Genomic DNA, 23,548 nt, shown 5'->3' on the forward strand with positions numbered 1-23,548 from the left:
ATACTTACTTACCTACCCGTCTAGTTTAACAGACTATTATTTACCTATAATGGTCTAAGAGGAATTTCTATATAGGCATTCTTACTTTTTTATTTTTCTGGTTCCGGTAAGTCAACAGGTTAAACGGAATCATTATAGGATGACTTCGTTGTCTGTCAAGACAGATACACGGAGACACTTTATTGCATTACACACATATTATTTATTTGTCATATTGGTTTTTAAAATACCCAATGAGGAACGTTCAATGATTGATGAAGCAAGTAGAAATACAGGTAGTTATAAAAGAAAACTGTATTAAGTCTGTGGGAACTACTTACGACCCTTGTGGCTTATGACAATGGCGCGGATTAATCTAAAGAGCATCAGCGTAGAATGGAACGCATGTCACGTATCTGCTCCACTTGTCACGCGCCGCTGTTGCGTTTTGTTTCCTTGAGAACCTCTTTTGCTGACTGTATTGGCGAACAGTACGGTTACTCCTTGTACCCCCATATAAAACTTACTGACTGTGCAACGCGCGTTTCCATTCCCACACACCGCATCATACGTTCCTTTTGGGAACTGCGATTTATTCGCATCTCACTTATTTTATAGGTTTCTACGAGTTCACCGCCGCTGTTATTATTCTATCATTACCATCGGTGAATTTTCATGAGGAATTAAACATAAAAAAATTACATTATAAATTAATTACTTTTTAATTTTTTTGGGTGACAGATAGATCATATGACATCATTATGAAAACAATACGGACTATGTAAAATAGTGTATAAATTCCCCTTAACAAAGAAAAATAATAATAGTATAGCAAACTATTATCTCTGTAATATAAAATAAGAGAAAAAAAAAATTTTATAATTTATTAATAAAACAGATGAGTACAAATAGATTAGACTCTAGATTCGACTTCATTATCAAGGTATTGTAACTTCATAAACTAGATTATGACGCCTAATCAGTGGCAGTGTTGAGTATTACGTTAGTAATAGCCGCCCTTTACTTAGCCTTAGAATGATTTACATAAATTAAAAATTCAATTTTGCCCTGAACTCTTAAAAACTTTTGTGGGCTCGTTAATTTTGATCCCAAGTGCTGGAGGGTTTCATTCTTATCTTTACTCCTCGGGCCCTCGCACAAGATATAAATTCCTCCACATTTTAAAACTTTTATTATATCCGTGAGAACGAAGTCTTTTCTATCTTTCAACAGTTTGTCAATGACAACGGTTGGTTCGTAAAATATATTGAAGATCGCAAAATAAATAAATTTATTTTTGATCTTATATCTTAACTATAACATAGAAGACGTAACGTATTTTTTAATAATGTAAGTACTTAAATTCTCAAATGAATTTATTTATTATTTTTAAAAAGACTTGCCGCTGTTTTCAAAAATTCATTTTAATTTCATTAATAAAAAATTTAGAGGTAAGTTTCGTGATAAAGCAGGATAAGTATTAAGGGCTATTCTCAAATAATGAGTCCCTAATAAATACCATAAGAAAGCTTGTACAGAAGTGGTTCCCTGAAGACCTTTCCTGAAATATCTGGTATCGTTGAACGTATTACACTTGTTAGCAAATCCCTCAAAATGAGGCCCTTTTTCACCGACAGGGTGAATACTAAACATTTGATTGTACAGCTATATAACTATTTGCTAGTGGAAACGTATTGGTTTATGTTTAGTGTACTTACTCTAAAATAAGCATTGAAGCGGTGGTGGTGTATAGTGAACCGAAAGTTCCCAGGTTCGAATCCTACTCGTGCCTCAAGAGTTTGTATACCAATCTGAAGCAAGTAGTTTTCGTCGACCAACACTTGCTTCCGGTGAAGGAAACATATTGTGAGGAACCTGCATTCTGGTTTATTATGTGTAATAGAAAAGGCAATGGCAAACCACTCCATTAACAGTGCCAAGAAAGTCGTCGTGTATCTTTCATTCCACAAAACGACAACAACCCCCAGGAATGAAGAAAACGACTATGAAGAAGAAGAAGAAAATAAGCATAAACAATGTGGTTATACTAATAAAATTAAATGGATTGCCTTTTCCTTTAAGAGCTTAGGCTTTTAGAGAGGTCTTTTATTTTTTATAATCATGACGGAAATAGTAGGGTTGCAATCTTCGAACTTTAATTTTCAAAGATTTTTCAAGAACTATTATTTATTTTTTTACCAGTGTGTTATTGCTAAAGCAGTAGTAAGATTTTATTCAAGTCACCTAAAAGCATCTGACATGATTTTTACGACTATCCACATAAATTGTCAACCAGCGTGCAGGTTTCTTCACGATGAACTCAAAAACAAATAAATTAAGTACCTATTAGTTATTGAATAAATGATATTATTTTAATGTGCACCCGTCTCATTGAAAACTGCATATGAATGGGAGGGACTGTGACTTAAAAATATTTTATTAATTTCAATGGCCATAATCATTAACGATGTCATTTATATTTATGAACGCAGCAAACTCACAAATATTTTGTGGACATATCGCATGAAATATTCTGTTTATTCAGAATAAACAGAAGAATTTGTTTCGCAGAACTTCTAGATTTCATGTTGACCGCTCTATAACGATGGTGTCAACTAGTCGGACGTGAACAAATTGCTTGCCATCAGCGATACGAATACGATATCATACGCATCTTGACGAGTCATTGTATATTTTCAAATATAAACATTGAAAATATACAACACTGTAGAGCATTTTTGTGTCTATATAAACTATTAACTTTTGTCCGCGGCTTCGCCAGTAATTTTCCTTTCAGTGAAATATTTAGTCTCTTTAACTAATCTGGTTTTCCCATACCAACTTTGAACCACAATTTTACTCATATTTTTATGAGGATGAATTTTGAAAAATCCTTTTTTTGTGCACCCCTAGACCTCAAAATTCATCTTACGTGCTAAATTTGAAGTTCCTGGATATTTGGGCTGTGCGTTGATATGTCAGCCATTCAATGTCTTCTTTTATACGTATATATATATAGATTTATTTTTAGTTCGTTTATTTTAATTACGATCATGATTTATTTGTTTGCAATATGTAAGATCACACATTGAATATAATAAGCATATTATAATAATATCTCCCTGATAACAATAAAAGTTTGAGTTAAAAATTACATTTTTGTAAAACCTTATTGTTAGTTTATGTATTAAGTATGTACACAGTCTGATGGATATGAAAACATGTTGATATAAACTTTACTATGCTTTGCAAATTTTTATTAACACAAATAAGTGATCATAATATGATCATAACAAACTGTTACGAATTTTATTTTTCCAACATACATAACATAACAACTCACCAAAAGAAGATATAAATATTTATTACTTTGAACATTTCATGCGCAATGAGGTATTCAACCAATTGTTAAATGTTTTTCAATGTACAGGGTAATCCTATTGGGTAATAAACAAAATATCGGCGGAACCCGCGGTAAACATCGCGTTCATGCGTCATTTAACTTGAATTTCTATGCCAGTGTGTTTCCAGTTCAATAGCCTCATTTATTTATATCTATTTGTTTGCCTGAATGTCTACTCTCATGAATCATTCCTTCCTTCAGTAGAATGATTTTTTTAGAATTGCTTAGATCTATTGTATTGTTAATATAGGTAATATATTTTATTTAAAAATAATAAAAGTATCTTTGATTTTTTTCTCTCATTGTCCCGGCCGGGTCCTGTTGTTGCCTATGTGTTGTCAAAGTTTTTTATCCTAGGTACGACATCCATGCGACGACATGGATTACTTTTATTCTAGGGTGGAACCACTCAACAACAGTCTTTTTGTACGCGAAACAAAAAATAAATTACATATGTTTCGATTCATAAACGTCACAGCTATAAATCCTTGCTGCTGCTCACCTACAAATCCTACAATAGTTATGGATTTATAAACCCTACGAGTTACAAGAGTTTTTTTTTTCGCAATTTCAAGGTTGCTTCCTTACGAAAAGTTGTTCAGTACCATCGAGCATGTAGATAAAATAACGCCAATGTGTAAGAAATGAACCTGTATATTCGAAAGCAAAAATTAAATTTGATAAATTATTATGCTTTTGCTTTATTTATACAGCAGATATAAATAAAAATAATGTTTCATAGAATACAAAGGTATTTTTCAATTTTAAATTCCTGGGAATTTAAAATTTAATTCAATCTGAAATGTCCGTTGGTAGAGCAAACAAGCCAGTGAGTTTGCATTATTGTATTTTTGTCTCTTTACTTTCATCCCCGCCAGGGACACGAAAGTGTGAATTCTCACTAGGGAAGTCGCTTTGTCCATATTTGAACTATATTCATTAATATCTTTCGAATCCGATTTAGATATGTAAAAACATTTTAACACATTTTAATTAATTTGTTTTTAAAAATTATGTTTGATTTCTTCCGGGGAAGAAATTGCGACTTAGATTAAATTTATTTTCTTTAGACAAAAATCTAACTATTATTACTGTCTTTTTATGGTTACTGAGACATATCGGAGTTTGAAATTTAAATTTATATCCACTGGAAATTAATAATAATCACATTACGTAATAGCTTAAGCATAGGTATATTCAAAAGTGGGTAATATACACGATATATGTGGGAACATTATTACAAGCTGAATATTCATGAGCAATATAGAGACATTTATTCTGTTCCACGCGATGACGTTAAAATTTTCGTGGCCTGAAGTTTCACAAGAGTTCCACCGCTCTCGATCGCCAAATAAATTTATTAGATACGGCGGCGACGCCCGGCATAATAGCCTCCCGTGATATATGGGGCGAAGCGTCTATCATCGTTCTCAGCTATCCTTGTGACCCCAAATTTCTCTCTAGAAGAATTTATTAGCCCAAAGCCCGAAACAAAAGTGGACCGTCTGGCCGTTACTTGAAATTGCATTCAAATAACCTTCTATATCCGCAGTAACGACCACAAATACCCATTAAACCTAGTTTAGGCTTAGTTTTCTCGACATAACTAAGTATAGACGAGCAGTCGTGAAACTTGGAAAGTTCCAAATTCAACTATTCCCAGAAAGACAATTGACCCTCGTAAAAGTCGGTCAACTGAGTATCATATAAAGCTCTTTCGTAAAGTTTCAATTTGACGAACTGTAATTATCAATAAATTTATAATTACTCCAAGTAATTAATACGATACGAATAATTTTAGAATAATTTAAAGGGACAAGACGAAGCCGGAGTGAGGTCGCCAGTTCGCCTTGACCTCTAATAACTAAATAGAAACAAAAAGGTCGATCGTTATTTTCATGTTATTGTCAAATACTTTGTTTACATAATGTGGACCACCGAGCGAGGGTAGGAGGCGATGGCGCGCGGCATGCGACCGCTCGCGCGGCAGTCACGCTATCGCGGCGAGTGAGCACAGCCGCTACGACCGCTACGTGTGCTACGACACGCGCTACGACGGCTAGGTTGGCTACGACGTCGTAATGTGGCCCACTCTAGTGCTTTTCGCACTTTTCGCCTCGGTCCAAGGACGAGCGGTAAGATGACTTTAGTTTTCAGTTTCTATTTATTGCGTCTCTGTCATGTTAAGACTTTCAAAGTTTGGTGTAGCTCAGACTACCGCATGCAGTATTTATGTCACTGACTTCGGCATAACTTTATGGAAGAAATATTTGGTCCAATATTTTAGTGAAGATTTACTTTATATTTTTTTTGCCAATGATATGATACCAAAGTTAGTTATAACTTTGTAAAAATTAGTACTTGAATGAATATCAAGTTACTATTATGACGGTGAACAATTTTTTTCTGTAATAGGTTTTGAAAACTTTTTTAATTTTTTCAAGGCGAACAAAATTCGTTTGATAAATGAAGCTATTGTTAAGTATCAAATAATTATAAGTTAAATTAAAAAAATATATATATAATATTAAATATATATATTTAAATTACCATTTCTTAGTAACTTCAGCTTACATTTACCAGGATATTAAATAAGCACACCAAAATTAATGTATATACGCGTATCAAAATCATTGAAGATTCCTAACATTTACATATGCAAATGCCCAAATGTACATCTATTAGTATTTGTACTCTACCACGTTTCAAATTAAACATTTACTAAATGGAGCACAATTTAAACATGCTATGTCATTAAAGTTTTATTTATTTGATTCGAAATTCAATCATTTTTAAATAGTGATGCGAGTACTAAAAAAGATTTTTTGGTTTCTTTTAATTACGTAAATAACATTGTTATTTATATACAAAGTCAATCACGTAGTTTTGACGATACAAATTACACTTATTTAGTTTCTAATTACAATTATAAATACTTAATTATATAGGGGTTTCTTTTATGAAAATATAAAAGAAAAAAAGATTTTTTTATAGTGACACGAGTAGTAAGTATGGTAGTAAATTGATAATGAAATTCTCCCAGTATGAAACTTTCGCAAATATTTTAAAACAAATTAAATCATAGAAAAAATACAACGTAGTACAAGGACTTGTTCTTATAGACACAGAGTTCTTGCTGTTGCGCCCGTCGGGAGTCGAGTGCCTGACTACTGATTGAACAAAAATCAAATTGCACTTGTATTTGCGTCTTCTTCTTCTTTTTCATGAAACATACAAAAACTTCCTTGGCACTATCCATGGAGTGGTTTGCCATTGTCTTTTCCATTTCACACACAATAATCAACCAGTGTGCAAGTTTCCTTATGATGTTTTCCTTCACCGGAAGCAAGTGGTTGTCGCGGGAGTCTTAACCATTACATTACACTACTGCTTCGCCGTATTTTCGTAATGATCTTCAACACATTTTAATTTGATTGTTTTAAACAAAGAGTAAATATAATTTCGATAAACTTAATCCCAGAAGATTTTCACGTCAGCGGCTTCAAAATCAAATAAATACTTTTTTTTACTTAGTGGTAATTTTAGATAGTTTAGGAAATTGCTTTTAAAATGAAGCACGAATAAAATCTACTCGTAAAGTAAACATGTGAAGCGGGAAATAAAATTCGGTCGGGCTTGAAAGTACTGTAAGCTCTCAATAGCTCGGGTGAAAGGAATTCTTACCAAAGGGATTGTATTGTATGTAGTGCGCGATTGCTCTCATAATACACTTTTAAAGAATATTAATAAAATAAGAGATACGCAAGTAATAAACTTAAAGTGATAACTGTATATTTGACGCAGCATTCTCGTCGTCCTACGAAACTTCCGCTAATATGTAAAAGGTTTGTGGTAAGTCCTCTCAATAAGTATGTATGTACTTATTTCGCTTAAACAAAAATGATTTAAGAAAAAACAATAGAAACACAAAAATTTGTCAATTCAGATCTCAGTTCGCTGAATCGAAAGAACTGAAATCGGAAATAAATCAAAAGTAAAACAGCTTTGAAATAAATCGGGCTAATTAAGATTACATCTCTCGGGAAGCTGGATTGATTTCATTGTTTATACTGGATCCCGTGATGAGGGCCGGGATAAGATGGTATTGTTTTTGTAAGACTTCTCCTTAAGGTTGATGTTTAGCGATAAATTAACTATATTAAATTAATACGATATGATTAAAGTGCGATTATGTTTGTACTTGTTGTTGAATACTCTTATAATTATGACGAAAACGTAAATTAAATGGAGGAGCTATAAGGTTACACTTCAATAGAACATTTGTTAATTTTTTTATGTAGCTATGAGGTCCCAGTGCTGGGCAATAATTTTCTGGTCGGGTTATCGAATCGCTCAACAGTATCTACTATCGGCTTGTTGAAGTACATTATTTAGTTTTAATGTGAGTTTTGTATCAAGATAAAGAAAATCTGGACAATGTATGCTAATTGGCCGCAATGATGTCTCGTAATGGAGAGTGGGTTTAAATTCCCGTCTATGGAGGTGCTGAAAAAGAATTTTATTCATAGAATTCTTACTATTTTTGTTAATTTGGTTTACTTTTTTGTGTCTATTACTTAGAATGTTATTAAATAAAGTTTTGGTATAAAATTAAACAAATTATAGTGTATTCATAGGCTCATAGCCTTAGGCGGAATGAAATCAGCTGTTTCGATCAAACCGAGCCGTAGTTACCAGCTGTTGCGGAAATTACTTTTAACCCTTCAAACGTTTGTAGTATGATCTGACAAACTATAGATATGTTTGGTGGCAACAGATATATAGAAACCATAGCTTTGATATTATATACGTGGAAACTATAATAAATACTAGCGACACACGCAGTGTTACCCGCGTAATTATTCATAAAACAAAATGTTTTACAGCACAGTAGTTGCATCTATTTTATAAGACGCCATTGACTATAAGGTTTTCTGATAAATTCTACTGGAATCGCGAACTTTCGAGATAAAAAGTATCCTAATCGTTAAGTTATCTTTTTCATAAAAATTGGCACAGCCATTTGAGTGTGAAGAAATAACAAACTTTCGCCCTTATAAGATTATTGGGTTTTAGCAGAGACACGATAAATTCCCTACTTATATCACATACTCATTTTTTGGATCTTTTATCGTAAAACTTCAAAAATAGTCAAATTCTTCAACAAAGTACATATATAAAAAAGCACCAGAAATCCGCACTTGAAAAATTAAATAGACAAATTGAAAGACATTGTTTCTTAAGTCTTTCAAATTTATGCATGCAATTTCAGATAGAAATGGTGAAGGGTCTCTTGTTTCGTCGACTTTTAAAAGTCTTTGTGGAGTTAGCTGCGAGTGTTCTGACGTCTCTCTAATGATAAACAAAGAGGAGCTTCTAAGAACTTCGTTTTGTATGGATTTATTGTTTACACTTCAAGAGGGCTTGGATTTTATATTATTTTACAGTTACATTCAGCTACAGCATAAACCATTAACTAATTATTAAGATAGCTTATTTATTATCCAAGTGGAAGCCGAAAACCAAATGAAAGAGGAGGGATGGATGGAGAGAGGCCATTGAACAGTAATTGGTCACTTCATAGCTTAAAATAATATAATAATAAAACTTGTTAATCGATGAAATAAAAAAAAATTACAGTGTTGACACGGATGTCACATATCAAAATCTGATAAAGTCACCACATTTGTGTTAGAAAGCGGGATACTAAAGATTCATTGTGTGATGGCAGGTGAATATCAGCAACACATGGGTCCTGCCCGAGGAAGGGTTCCCGGTATTCTATCGCTACTTCAGGGACCGCATCTCATGGTACGAGGCGGACGCTGTGTGCCAGTTCCACCACGCTAACCTGGTCACAGGTAAGATAGATTCTCTTTTAATCAGTAAAACATAGTGCTATTGGGGAAGGTTTACTTGGTACTTTAGAGGCTACATCTCGTGGTACGAGGTGGTCGTTGTTTGCCAGTTCCATCACGCTGACATGGTCACGGGTAAAATATACTCTACTCTTCACTAGCAACACATAGTGCTGCTAAGGAAGGTTCCCGTTTTCTACCGCTACCTTTGAGGTGGACGCTTCTTCGCTTCGTCTTTCTGGAACCAGAAACACTATTTTTTTAAAATATTTATTAATCTCAATCACTAATCAAGTAAGTGAACTAGATTATTCTACAAATTGCATTGGTTGCATGGTCTGCTACGAGCGCGGCGCGCTGTAGGTTAAGACGTAAGTTCTTTATTTTATTCTTGCAACAGTATTTGACATTATCTGAAAAATGAAACATTATAATTCGCAACATGCTTCGTCATAATATACTTATATTAAACTAAGAGTATTACACATTCATACCTCTAGAAAAAAATAAAAAGTACGAACATTTTGAACAAATTTCTTACAAAATATTGTCAGCCGAGATATCTTAAAGCACGATAGCGTTAATATAAGTACCCACTGAAAAGTTTAGAGACTCTCTTCATTGTGGGGAATTACGGGAGTATCTTAAGCTCTACTTTTTACTTAAAAGTTTATTTATCATAAACAATTCCGTAACGCCCCGCCTGGACTGTGATTACAAGAAGTTTAAATGGCTTTTTCAACTTAGTTATCTAAATAAGCCCCTGATAATGTTTCGTCTACTCAAGATAATTTTAGGCAAAGCAAAAGCCGTGGCAGGTGAATTAATATCAAGTTATATCAAAGTTAATCAACGTATTGATGAATATTACTTTGAAATTATCTACATTCCGTTCATTCTTTAGTGAAGATTGAGAAAGGAGTTTCAAGAGAAACACGTTGACCGTGAGCCGTGAGACCGTTCAATGGACCACTGCCATAGAACGGTCTCACGGCTCACAACTAAAAGTTCCTATTTTCTATAACTTCGATGTACTATGTGTATAACGTTGATGGTTATATTTAAGTTAATATATTGTTAACCTCACAAATTTTAAGATATTTAACCCAAATAAATAAATAAGACAACTTATTTCGCTGGATCAGCGACCCATGGAGGATTTTGGCTTTTTATAGCTCTAGTTGGCTCTTTGGATCAGGTACCGATGGAATGATGAAGTACTAGATACCTGGATGTTCCCCAAAGAAAACGAGTATTGCTGAAACGTGTGATAATTTTTTGAATTCAGGTCTCAGCAAAATATGAAATATAAGTGGAGAATTGTAATTTTTCCCTTTTATTTTCCACCAATTTCCCAAACGAGAGTGTGAGCACTGTACCGAAAAATTAAGGGGACGTCGCGTCAGAAAGTTAGCGGAAGTAGACGGATATGGAGAGATTTCAGAGGTACATGACATTGTTTGGACAAAAAGCCATCTGACTTGGAGCATGGAAAAGGAAAATGGTAATGGAGAGCTGTATGCAAAACGCCGGGCGTTTCGTGGATGAAATATATATTTTTGTCTTCAAAATGAGATAACTTGAATATGATTTTGATATTTTTGCACCAAATATAGTCATCTCACTCTTATTCTCATCAAATTAAAAAATGGCGCAGTTCAATCAAAATTATATTTTAACATCTTTACGTACCGACTGGACGGTATAAATACTAAAATTTTACGTTTGAAGTATAACATTAAGTTAATATGTATATTGTTGCGTTATCTGTTTAGTCGATAGTTTTCGAAACAAATAAAATAAAATTGCAATTCAACTATAATTTTATCCACGTGAAATTCTCCAGCGTGCTATATTTGCGCATCTGATCTTCTGGGCTCTCAGGCCTAGGCACATTTCAATATTCCCCGGGGCAGTTCGGTCTAATCGACAGCAATCCGCACAAGACCCCCATTACCCTTGATGGCGCTCCGCCCCGCCAGATAGCGCTATCACAAATAAAATGTACTTGCTGATAACGGAACGAAAATATGTATTTGATGCTACAAATGTATTTTAGATTGTTATGGTAAATGTTATGCGCAAGGTTCTTAAAAAACATAATAATGTAATTTGTTTACTTACTGAGAAAAGTCACTGTTTCATTAAATATATTCGACCAGAAACATGGAAGGCTTAGTTGTATAGGTATTTAAAAGTCATAGTAAATTAAAGAAGAACGGCCGACTTATACATTATATATATTAGTAGTTTTTGGTAAGTTACCAAAAACTACTAATATATATAACATATATAATTTTATATATTTACTATATAACATATTATACCTATAAGTTCTTGTATTTAGATAGACACAACCTTTAAATACCCATCATAAAGTATAGATATCATATCTATGAATTTAAGCGGTCCATCAGTCATTATGTGGCCGTAACCCGTAACCATAAGCAAAGGGCCCATTTGACCCATAACGACAACCCTTGGTATCGCAGCCCTGATTCCAACATCGATTATGTTCGGACCCTTCAATATGAGACCCTCGATTTTCACAACAAATATTTGATAATAAAATTTAAATAAGGAAATACCTATTTAAGTTTGTAATATCAATTCTATTTTATATAGATAGATAATGAACCCAGGATTCGTGGATGTGATTATATCCCTAGGGATATAACTATATTACAGCTTTACTGCGTCATATACGTATATAGACAAAGTTGGTGTCATATACGTATATAGATGCGTATTGCCGCTGTAGCAATTAAACACTTAAAGTATTTTCGCAAAAAGATTCAGAAAATATTTATTGATCATTTTGCAATTTATCATTCAATAGAAAACTGCAAACTTATTAACATCGGCTTGTTTTCTCTGCAGCATTCAAGAATCCATTTGCACAAAACATTGAACAAACCCTTTGTAACAGGAGGCACTCCTTACCTGATAATGAAAACTTAAATTAGTAGGGAATGTCGAAAGAATCCGACTCCGTTGGAATTTTCATCTAAAGATTTTACTTTATTGGGCATGTTCTCAGAATTTTATTGTAGATTTATCGTTTTTTTTTATTTGAAGTATACAAAAATTTCTAATTTCTATAAATGAATAAATAAATCGGATCTTTTTACAATTGACAATGTCTATAAATTTAATATACGCAATAAAATTCTCATAATAAGATGTATGAGAAAAATATTAACTCACGAAATTTAAATTCGAAACAATGGCAATAATATACCAAAAAATGTTTTTTAGTTTCTTCTTCTTCCTTGTCGTATTCCTCCTCATGGCTGAGGGTCGTGGTCATTACGTGAAATGAAACACACGCAACAAATTTCTTTGGAGTGGTTTGCCATTGTCTTCTCCATTTAACACAAGTTAATAATCAACCAGTGTGCAAGTTTTCTCACGATGTTTTTCTTCAGTCGGTATACAAACTCATGTAGCACGAGTAGGATTCGAACCTGGGACCTTTCGACCACAGGCGAACATCGTTGTAATCTGTTTAGTTTCAGATTTTCTTAAATGTACGAAAAGAAACGTAATAATATCATCCGTGATCCTGTGTTATACTGAGTAATAAAAACACCGTTCAGAATTCCGCATTGAAATAATATCCTCCGGCTCGCGTCAACTCAATTATCATAAAATACAGCATTGCGAGGAAAAACCCGTCGGAAATGTACATGGCTACTAACAAGTGACGGGTTTTGTAATTCCACTGCACAACTAGTAGGAACAACATGTTTCACTGAAAAATAATGAATGGCCAGCGTTCAACTATTATCACTTACACACTCTTAATATCACTTTTTAGGCTGAAATTTCGGAATGGCTTTCACGGTAGCGCTGTAAACAAAGTTTCCGTTGGACATTGACATGCCGTCTGTCATTTTGTGCCACCATACAACTTTGACGTTAACTTTAATCACCACCACTGTACTTTGCATTTTCATGCGCACAAGTATCGTGATTAGAGTAATATAAAATCATCCATCATGATGGTGGAACACAAATTTTCAATTATATTTATTTATATATTAGGACAAATCACACAGATTGAGCTAGCCTCAAAGTAAGTTCTAGACTTGTATATGGGATGCTAACCCAACGATACTATATTTTATAACAAATACATGTATAGATAAACATCCTCTTGGATGTTGATGTCCGGGCCAATAAGAAAAAGATCATTTTCCATCATGACCCAACCGGGGATCGAACCCGGGACCTCTTGATTCAGAGGCAAGCACTTTACCACTGCGCCACCGAGGTCGTATTTCAATTATATCAAGTTTAAAATAACGATATTATTTATATCTCGCATTTGTTGCAACGAGAAGGATCGTTATTAAAATGCAATACGATATTTATGTTGAAGCAATATTTTAATTATAGCGCTTTATAATAATGAAATACAGTAACAAACATTTTAAACCTAAAATACTTTCAATAGCTTCATTGCATCACAAACTAACTGCGCTTTGTCCGCATTCAAGTGGAAAACAAAAACAAAACATCAAATCCAACTTTTGCAATTCAAAAAATAGTATTTACATTTTTCTTTGCCCCGTCGTTAATGAAAGCGAGAGCTTGCAATCAATGAAACAGCATGCAATAATGATACTTACCGCCGATACCTATTTACAGTCTTTGAAACTCTTTGAATAGCATTTTCCTTACATTATTCAGGCGTCTACTTAGCAGTTCGCCTCAGATGGAATTCCAGTGTAAATTGCCACTCCAACTTGGAATATTAACTTTAAAAATCAACTCGACGATGAGGTTCCTCAAACTTTCGCCAATTCTTTTGGTTGCGGAAACCTTTTATGGAACAGAGCAGAACTCGGAGTTGGAAACGCGATTTTCCCGTTCTGTCTTGTGAACCCGTTGAAATAGTTCTGAAAATGAGTTAAGTCTTAATTGGCGGTACAAATATAGTAAAATATATGTAGTTACTTAACGTTTTAGATTGGATAAATTAAACCGTGGTTATCTTACGAGGCCGAATTAGATTTATTTTTTACGCGCAGCCTGAGCATTAGAGAGTCACAGCTGAGAATGAAACCGGGAACAAGCGTGGATAAAAGAGATTAAAAAAATCCTATCAGGTTTGTAATGCCAGCGTTTACAGTGGCGTGCGGTAGCGCCCTCTGATAGGAAACAATAGCATTCCATTAGTAGGGTTAACATTAGGCAGGTGGCCGACTTTAAAATAACAATTGAATTTTCCAAATTTTAAGTTTATATGCTGACCTCGGGCTTCGCAGTGTCACAGCCCCGAACGCAGTTGATAACATGCATATATAAGAGAAAGAGATAGTATTTACAGTTCTATGAAAGCGTTTCCAATAGACTAGTCTACAAATAGGCGTAGTATATCTGTGTCTAGACTGGCAACACTATATAATTCGTTGTACCGGCGCTCCACTGTGCCGTCTCTAACAACATTAGCGTGTTATAACGGTCCATTGCTGACCAAGGGACTCTTTGAAGTCCCAGATATAAATATTTTTGCTTAGTTATCGAGTTAGTACGCGTATATAGCAATCTCTGTCATAAATTTAAATTACTAATATGATGTCGCATTTTAAGTCAAAGAATTTGTGAAGATCCCAGATACTTATTACGTTTAAAGGTTCATCATTAATGAGCTATCAATATGCATTATCGTACTAATATTATAAATGCGAAAGATTGTGAAGATGTATGTGTGTATGTTTGTTACTCTTTCACGGAAAATATACTTGACGGATTGTTATGAAATTTCGTACATGGGTAGAGTATAACCTGGAATAACACAACTTTTTATCCCGAAATTCCCAGGGGAGCAAAGTCTCGGGGTGCAGCTAGTCATGACTAATTATTTTCGAAGTACACAGATAGTAAGAATATTAAAAGAAACTTGCAAATTAAAAAAATATTATTAAATTAATATAACGAAAATCGATTTACTAAATTCGAATATTCATCGAATCACTGGTTCTTTTTATTCACTTCGCTCACCTTATTCATTGGCAGTTCATATCACATCCACTACCATTTTCACTGAATTATTATTATTATTAATTTCAGTTTCCATAAATTCTATAGTTTGATATCCAACCAATAAAAATAAATGAAATAAAAATAATATCTGAACAAATTGCAACCATTTAAAATCGCGTGGAAGTGGAGCGTACTTCGTAGTATGTGAAATTGGAGCAACAGACAATGTCGTAGCGGGTGCTACGACTAGGCCACGCTACGAGCTACGAATTGCTACGAGGCGGGCTACGACAAAAGTAATAGTGTGGCTCTACCTGGATGATGAAATATTTTTGACCTTTGACTGGAAATCTGGAATAGAATGTTTTGGTAAATACCATTTTTAAATAGACAAATGAAATAATAATAACAAATATCAATTTATTCATTAAATCACTCAACAATCAGAGCGGATTGCACTTGTAAACTTTGACGCTAAATGTAACCTGCGCGCTGCTGTCGTTTGGATAAGATGGCGTTCTTTACGTTTTTCCGCGCGGGTTAAAGTTAACTTCATAGTTTACTTGTGCAACCCACCCCAAACTATCAATTGATTTAATTGATAAATTGATAGTTTTAGTTGCACTCTCGTTGATTAATTGAAATAACTTCTCCAATGAATGTATAAACTACTTGAATGAAATTGCCAAGAAAGTGTTGTAGCTATGGATTTAATTTGACAAAACGACCATGACCCTCCGCAATAAAAAAAAAACTAGCAATAAACACTAAATAACATCAGTATTTCATATTGTATTACGAAATAAATTCTAAAGAAAATGTGAGCAAGTTTTTTCTAAGCCAAAATAAAAAGAGCTATATTTTTTAGTGTTGAGTAGAATCATTAGATCTCGACGAGGGACATCTGACCCGACCATATATCACCGAATATCGGGCTCGGGCAGATTTTGGCCCTTGACGCCCTTCGTTTTTCTAATTCCGGCGTGTTATGAAAGGTTATCGAGAGGGTTCACCCAGTAATTCTCAATAAAAATATTAAAAAAATATTCTGATCATATAGAAGAGTTTGTTATGAGCAGTTTTTTCTCGGTTTTAATTTAAGATTATTAATTTAAAAGACTGCATTAGAGATACATAGTTTGCAATTTCTACTCCCTCACTCTCCCTCCCATCAACCTGGTTTTTCATATTTATTAGATAACATTTTTAAGATTAAAAATTATAGGTATATATTACCGCCCCTTCCACATATTTTGCTACGTAGCAAAATGAGTACAAAATAATCGATTTCTCTCACATTAAACAAATTTAATACTCGACATACAGCAAAAACGAATAATAAACAACACTTTTACTTTCATCGTGCTACAATATAAATAATGTTAATACGTGCCTTGACACTGTTTTCCAATATCGCCATAAATGTTTTACTAGTCCACGCGCGTTTAAAAATGTATATTAACATACTATAAACTCTCTGGCGTTTGGAATAAAGTTGATAAGTTTTTACAAAGAAAATATTAAGGAAACACATGTGTAAAATTATGAGTTGTGCGCCGCGTCACGTGCAACGGCAACGTTACGTTATATTTGAGGAAATTGCTGCTGCTGAGTTACAGGAGTCAATCACTATACACACAGGGTGTTATAAAATACCTATATCCATACGAAGTGTAGGTCCTTTATTAGACAAATATGTCGACTCAAAAATAAGCAAAACAAATAAGATTTTTATTGTAGAAATAGTCATATTTTATAAAAACTAGGTAAGCGAAGATGAGTACCATTGGATCTAAATGCGACGTCCAGTAAGATCTAAGTCTGTTTTAATCTGTGTTCAGAGACACCTCCTGTAACTTACAGGTATATCTCGAATCACATGTTATCTAGAACCCTGTGCTTCGCTGTGATACCGCTCTTACCGCTAATAGAGCTCGTTTTAAGCCAAGCCAGCCTGATACCGCGAAGGCTGCTTGAAGTCTTATCTAAACACGTGGAAATTCTATATACTATATACACACGTATATATGGAAAGCATTCATTATAGACCACACATGAACAAATATTTAAAAAAATATGATATTTCAAAACAAGGTAAGTTGATAACTAGAAAACTGATCAAAATTTATAAACAATATAGTTTGATCGAAGAATTTTGTTAAGTAGAACGAAAAAAAGCGCTAGGGGGCGCTTTTCCAACATCCGCATTCTTTGCACGCAACTTTTAACTATAAAATGAAAAAAACTTTTATTATACTTGTATGGAAGAAAAATCCAATGAATTATCAAAACTCGTGCAACAATCGTTGTAGTTTACGATTTCGGATATCTAGTCGTACTATTTTTGTATATGTTTTACGAGTACGTATAACGTATAATATAACACATGACCTATGATTGTAAATGAATTTGTAGCGATATATACATTTACTAAATGATTGATTTAATATTACAAGTCTTTTTATCTTGAGGGAAAATGAAATTACTTTTTCTTCGGAAAATTTCCAATTCTAATCGATTGCAAAATAAATGTAAGCCAAATTGGAACCATTCGAGTTTGTCGAACTGTTACGAGTATATTTTTATCTGTCTTTCAAGACAATTGGTCCTCTGTTTAGGATTACTGAGAAAATCCAATCCTAGAATGAACTAAAGGGTCGTACTGATTTTTATATTAAATTGATCTCTTTTAGCACAAATTATATAATACTTCTATTACTTTTAGTAAATAAATAAGTTTCTAATAACTACTCTTGCTTGCAAGTGATACAATTTAGATTACTTGCCACTAAACACTGTAGGTATAGTAGCTAAAGTCATGTCAAATGCCTTTAGGCGACTTTTATAAAATTTAACACTCTTGCTTGATTTTCGTCTCATATTGAAGGATTCATGGAAACAATATTTAATTTAACTAATTTTAAGCATCGATGCGTGGGTAAAATAAGGACGCAAAAAGTTATAGCAGTTGTTAAAAATACTTGGCAAACATCTCTATTAAATCGAAAGAAAAATTAGCCAAGGTATACGCCTCAAAATACACAGTCATGGTACGCGCTGTTTGAAGTCTTCGACCATTAATCATATTTTTTCCCAGCTTTCCATACAACTTTATCTTACGCCTTGTTACTTTACAGAGTATGTAATTTGAATCAAAATTCATCATATATTAAAGTGACATTTTGATACCAATAGTAAATCCGAGTGAGTGCACCAGTCAAATTTGGCGTTAACTTTAACCTGCGTACCGCCATCTTTTATTAAAAATAATAGTAATCCTCTAACTAAATCTCTTATACAGACCTCACTAAATCTTATAGATCCATCTGTAGGTAATTTCTCCTGAGATTCCTCTTCATTATTCCCTGAGTTTGGCCAGTTCCGAATAATAAAGCTTATTAGCTGCCAATCTCCTTAGGTTTGGAACAAATAACTTGATGAATCGACTTCGTTTGTTTCAATTAGGCCAATCTTCGCAATATTGTTACCACTCGACAAACAAATATAATTAGGAAAGGAAGAAATTACGTTTCTGTTTCATTAGATTTACTGTTTGTGAATACAGGTAAGAAGTACTAGCTATATAATATCAATTATATAGCTATATAATATCAATTATATAGCTCTTACCAGTATTCACAAACACTTCTTATTTTACGAGCTTACTTTACATGTTGTTTTAATAAATGAATATTAGGACAAATCACACAGATTGAGCTAGCCCCAAAGTAAGTTCGAGACTTGTGTTATGGGATACTAACTCAACGATACCATATTTTATAACAAATATAAAAAATAATAATAAATAAAAAGTCTCGAACTTACTATATATATATATATATAGATAAACACCCAAGACCTGGACCAATCAGAAAAAGATCATGCTCCATCATGACCCGACCGGGGCTCGAACCCGGGACCTTTCAGTTCAGGGGTAAGCACTTTACCACTGCGCCACCGAAGTCGTCTTTTGTTCCTATTCCAAGCTCCAATTTCACATACTTTGAAATTCTGCACGATCAAATCATGTTGGAGTGAAAATCTTGATTTTAATGAACAAAAAGAAACATTAACCGCATGTTAAGTTTGGTATAATTTATCACTGTTATCATCAAAAACATAAAGTCCGGAATCATATTGTCTGCTGAATTATCTGTTCATCTTGGTTGTTCTGATACTATTTGCTTTCTGTGTTTGATTGGGGTCATAATCTATTAATCTCGACGTAAAAGGCTCTCTAGGGCAAGTTGGATGTTAATAAATGGTGTCCCCGCGAGTCCTTTGTACAAACTTCAAAACTCGCCAAGTTGGAATCGCAACCATTCATTATTTAAATCTGGCTGGACTTAGACCGGGATCCGTTTATGTAAATTGATGCTAATACGGTCTGTATAGTGGAGGGGTTCACCTCTAGTGGTTGGCTTTACTTAGCCAGTTGTTGCAGTTATAATTTTAATTGAAACTGGAAACGAACGCCTGAATATAGTTCGTTAGTGTGAATCTCTACAGTGTAATATAGTTAGGGGTAAGGATTTATGGCACCCTTAATCCCGGAAAAAAGTTCTATTCCTGCTGGATTTTTTTATGGTCGAGTACCTACTTATGTTTCATTTATCTATTACTATAACGACATTAGGGTCACTATTTCGCTATTTAAACAAAATAAATAAAATAAATGTGTATGAAAACGTTACAATTGGTATCAGTTTGTGATGACAAACATAAGTTCTTACCAACTTTGAATTAGGTCGAGAGCGTTACATTGTGAGGTATTTAAGTGGGCCAAGGCACGTCCCAACATGACCGTAACGTATTATATGTTCAAGTTTCTTCGCATTATATTTCCGTAGAAATTGGCTTTCTACCAGCCCATTAATTCAGAACATCTATCAAAATCCTTAACATTACGTAATGCACTAAATTTGGCAGAAAAATCAAGGTCACCCTAACCTTGAATGAAAACCAGGCAATAAGCTTAGTAGCAGAAATACTAGCTTTTGCCTGTGACTTTGTTCGTCTGGATTTATGTGTGAAAACTATTAAAGAACCTCCTACGTGATGAAATGAATATTTTGCCAAAAATAGAAATCAGATTCACAAATTATCGCAGTTACATTATAAAGCTATAATCAGATATAAAATAATTTTTTATTCAAATCTAATTATGACTTTCTTAATCTGGTTTTACTATAATATTTTATTTTGGCTTTATTTATTTGTCATCATCTCACGTAAATTAACCATCCGACCAGAATAACGTGAAAGCACTTAGCAAATTCGGCAAACGGTTCGGTTCTTTACGACCTAATAAAATAATGTTTCCCTGCTTGCCCTCGTCAACAAATTTTACTTACCTTTAAATATTTGAAAAGGGTTTTACTCCTTGTTACATGCTTTGGAATAATTGGACATGGCATCTTTCACAATTTTAAAAACAACAAAAAAACTGTATATATTTTTGACATTTTGTTTGATAAAAAGCCGTATTAATATAAATTTTGAACAAATATCGAAAAATGAAAAAAATGCATTTAGAACAATAAAAAATAAAATTGAAATTCACAAATAAAAGTATAAAGTCTATCAAGCCATTTTCCCATTCGCACACTTGCCGAGCCGGAAGTGTACTCGAAAGAATATTTGCACAGGCTGCAAAATCGCAAAATCATTTCATTGATCTGTCTGTATGTATACTCGACTATATATCAAGTTAAACTACGAACATCTATGCGGTAGTAATAGCGGCGAATTTCCCATGAATTTGGTTAGGTGGATAGGCTGTTGTCAGTACGAACGTTACATATGTCGAGTATAGGCCTCGATAGGATTTCCAAAGGCTTTTTCAATTTAGCCCCGAGGCCGCGCTCTGATGTTTTGACAGATTCCGGCCCTGTCCATTGACAATGGGACTTTGAAATCTGTAACGTGAAAGAAATTACCGCTTATTGTGTCCATTGAAGAGTCTAAGGAAAGACAAATTGAATCAGCATTTTATTATTTTTATACTTACTTATTCTTATTATGTTGATGTAGAATGTGCTAATTTCTCGTCTTTGTTTTTTATTTAACATGGAACATCATAAGGCCTGAAATGTTACTTTTGTACCTAACTAATAAATTAACCGAAATCCTTTGAAAAAAACCTGAATTCCTAATTCAGTTAATCATTTATGTAATTATATCGAAAGAGATACTAGCTGCCTAATGCCTATATATATCGCACAAGAAAGAAGAAATGTTAATTTGGAACATTACAACTAAGTTAAAAATCAAATATGTACCATCTTGGTACTACATAATATATAAGTTGTAATATTAATCTCATCTCTCAAAAATACCTTGAGATTGTCTCAAGACAATATTACCAATATTAAAGTGAGTAATAAATTGCTAGTTACAGAGTTGTTACAGTCTTATTCAAGGTTTTATTCTAGCGCTAGCAAAACTATCCATGACCAAACCGTTAAACTTTCTTGGCAAAGTTTTATGACGTGAAGTTTTATCGATCCGATCCGAGCTCGGCTTAATATCTTTTACAGTTATTGTAATATCGCTGAAAGTTTTCATGAAGAAAGAATGTTGCATTACCTAAGGGATTCTTTTTAAAATTAGATTGTCCCTCCCATCTCTCCGCTTGCTTTCTGTTTCTACATGCTGTTTATTGCTACGGATATGGAGGATTTTTAATGTTATTATCGCTTCTACTTCTGATGATTCTTAAAATAATTTATTATCCTATCCTTATAGCTAGAAAACACCAGTAAGCGCTTAAGCCGTCTTATTGTTTTCTGTACCTAAATATTACTACATAATTATATTTGCATAATATAGGTAAAGTTATGTACCTGAATGCTATTTTAGTAATACATCATACAGATGTAGTACAGTTATACACTCGAAATCCCTTGTCACAATGTTTCCAACGTCTTGACGCCAAAAATTAGGGGAGCCGAACCCACTGAATATTGGAAAGGACAAAGAACAAGAAGGTAAAGTCCCATAGTTATTTCCTTCTTGTGTTCTAAAAACGATGTTATTTACGGATTTGTCCATACGTTGGCCGAATGCCTTCCGTTTGGTAATTTGGCCGGCAATAATCTAGTTTATTATGGTCGAGGTGTGGTTTTATTAGCATTATGTACTGACCGCTCCGCTCTGAGGTGTGGCGGTATCGATCCTCATCTATTTTGGTGCCCTTCTTTCATTTGCCGCTTCACATTATGTTGGCTTTTAAATAGAATTAATTGCACTACTTTGTGAAGAAATTAAAAAGTAATATTTTATTCCATTTTCTTGGAAACAATATTTCTTTTATAATATGTGAATTAAAAACCATTGATAGTAGGAACATGGAAATAAAAACTTGAAAATATTGTTTACGATTCCAAAAATTTGTTAAAATTATATTTTATTTTAACGAGAATATTTTAAGGTTTCGTTTGAGAAGCCTTTAAGGCTTAAAATATCATATATTCAGGACTATCAAGTTGATAGCTGTCCATTTATTGGACAATTTTAAAATAACTATAATTGCGTCCAAAAACAAAATACACTTAGGTACAGTAATGTTCCAAAGTATCAGGCCTTTACACGCAAAACCGCCTGATCTTACAATTAAACTAAGTTTTCAAAGGCCAAGTTTGGAGATGAACCCCATTTAACTACTGTTTGACTTTCGGAGAAATCTGATACAACAATAACGCTGATAAAGTACTGAAATATATTACTTACTATGTAGCTTTAAACTTGAATATAGTTAATATAAACCGATCAAATGTGTTACGATATGATTTAGATTACAAGTAACGTAATAACTTAAAACTATGTGAGTCAAATGGCTGTTTAAACGCAATATTACTTCGCAATATGAGATATGTACTATACGTACTCTCACTATTTAGTATTATTAGAAATGTTATGTTGTAAGTTTATGTTGTCAGTGAATCCATAAGAATATGAACAAATATTAGTGAGAAATGCATGGCTATGTAGGTAGGTCTTTGATCTTTATTATATTTTTTGATTGAATGAATTTCTTATTTTCTTTAGTGTAAGCCCAGTTTTCCTAATGTTGGTATTAAATATGTGTGAAGTGAAAAGGGATATCATGCTTAGGTACATACAGTGGTAACTATTGCATGTACCTCAGCATTATATATCTATATAAAAAGTATTCCTAAGTTCTACTTCATTTGGGCGTGTTCATCAGAGCAGTTTGAAGCACCTCACCATAAGGCTTATTACACCTCATTAATTCACAGGCATGGTTCGAGGAAAGCCCGGGCTCTTTTAACGACGGCACATAATGGAAGGCAAT

General features: G+C 33.5%; 1 protein-coding gene and 1 long non-coding RNA gene across 4 annotated transcripts in view; one reads left to right on the top strand and one right to left on the bottom strand.

Annotated features, from left to right (window-relative positions):
* Positions 1 to 5,358: 5,358 nt before the first annotated feature.
* Positions 5,359 to 23,548, top strand: part of LOC128672292 (uncharacterized) — a 34,151-nt gene continuing 15,961 nt past the window's right edge. The window contains exons 1-2 of the mRNA XM_053749343.2: positions 5,359 to 5,517; positions 9,114 to 9,243. Coding sequence (XP_053605318.1) covers positions 5,464 to 5,517; positions 9,114 to 9,243 — 184 coding nt within the window. The 5' untranslated portion in view covers positions 5,359 to 5,463. The remainder of the gene's footprint in view (positions 5,518 to 9,113; positions 9,244 to 23,548) is intronic.
* LOC128672300 (uncharacterized) lies at positions 9,237 to 16,634 on the bottom strand. Of its 3 annotated transcripts, none has more exons than XR_008404942.1 (4): positions 16,468 to 16,634; positions 15,250 to 15,582; positions 13,875 to 14,144; positions 9,237 to 9,478 (listed from the first exon to the last, which is right to left on the bottom strand). It is a non-coding gene; the product is annotated as an uncharacterized LOC128672300 (long non-coding RNA). The 3 variants fall into 3 exon arrangements; XR_008404941.2 differs by having other exon boundaries at positions 15,546 to 15,582; positions 16,468 to 16,630; XR_010369985.1 differs by lacking the exon at positions 9,237 to 9,478 and having other exon boundaries at positions 13,717 to 14,144; positions 15,546 to 15,582.

Source organism: Plodia interpunctella, chromosome 1 (genome assembly GCF_027563975.2).
Source record: "Plodia interpunctella isolate USDA-ARS_2022_Savannah chromosome 1, ilPloInte3.2, whole genome shotgun sequence".
NCBI classification, from domain to species: Eukaryota; Metazoa; Arthropoda; class Insecta; order Lepidoptera; family Pyralidae; genus Plodia; species Plodia interpunctella.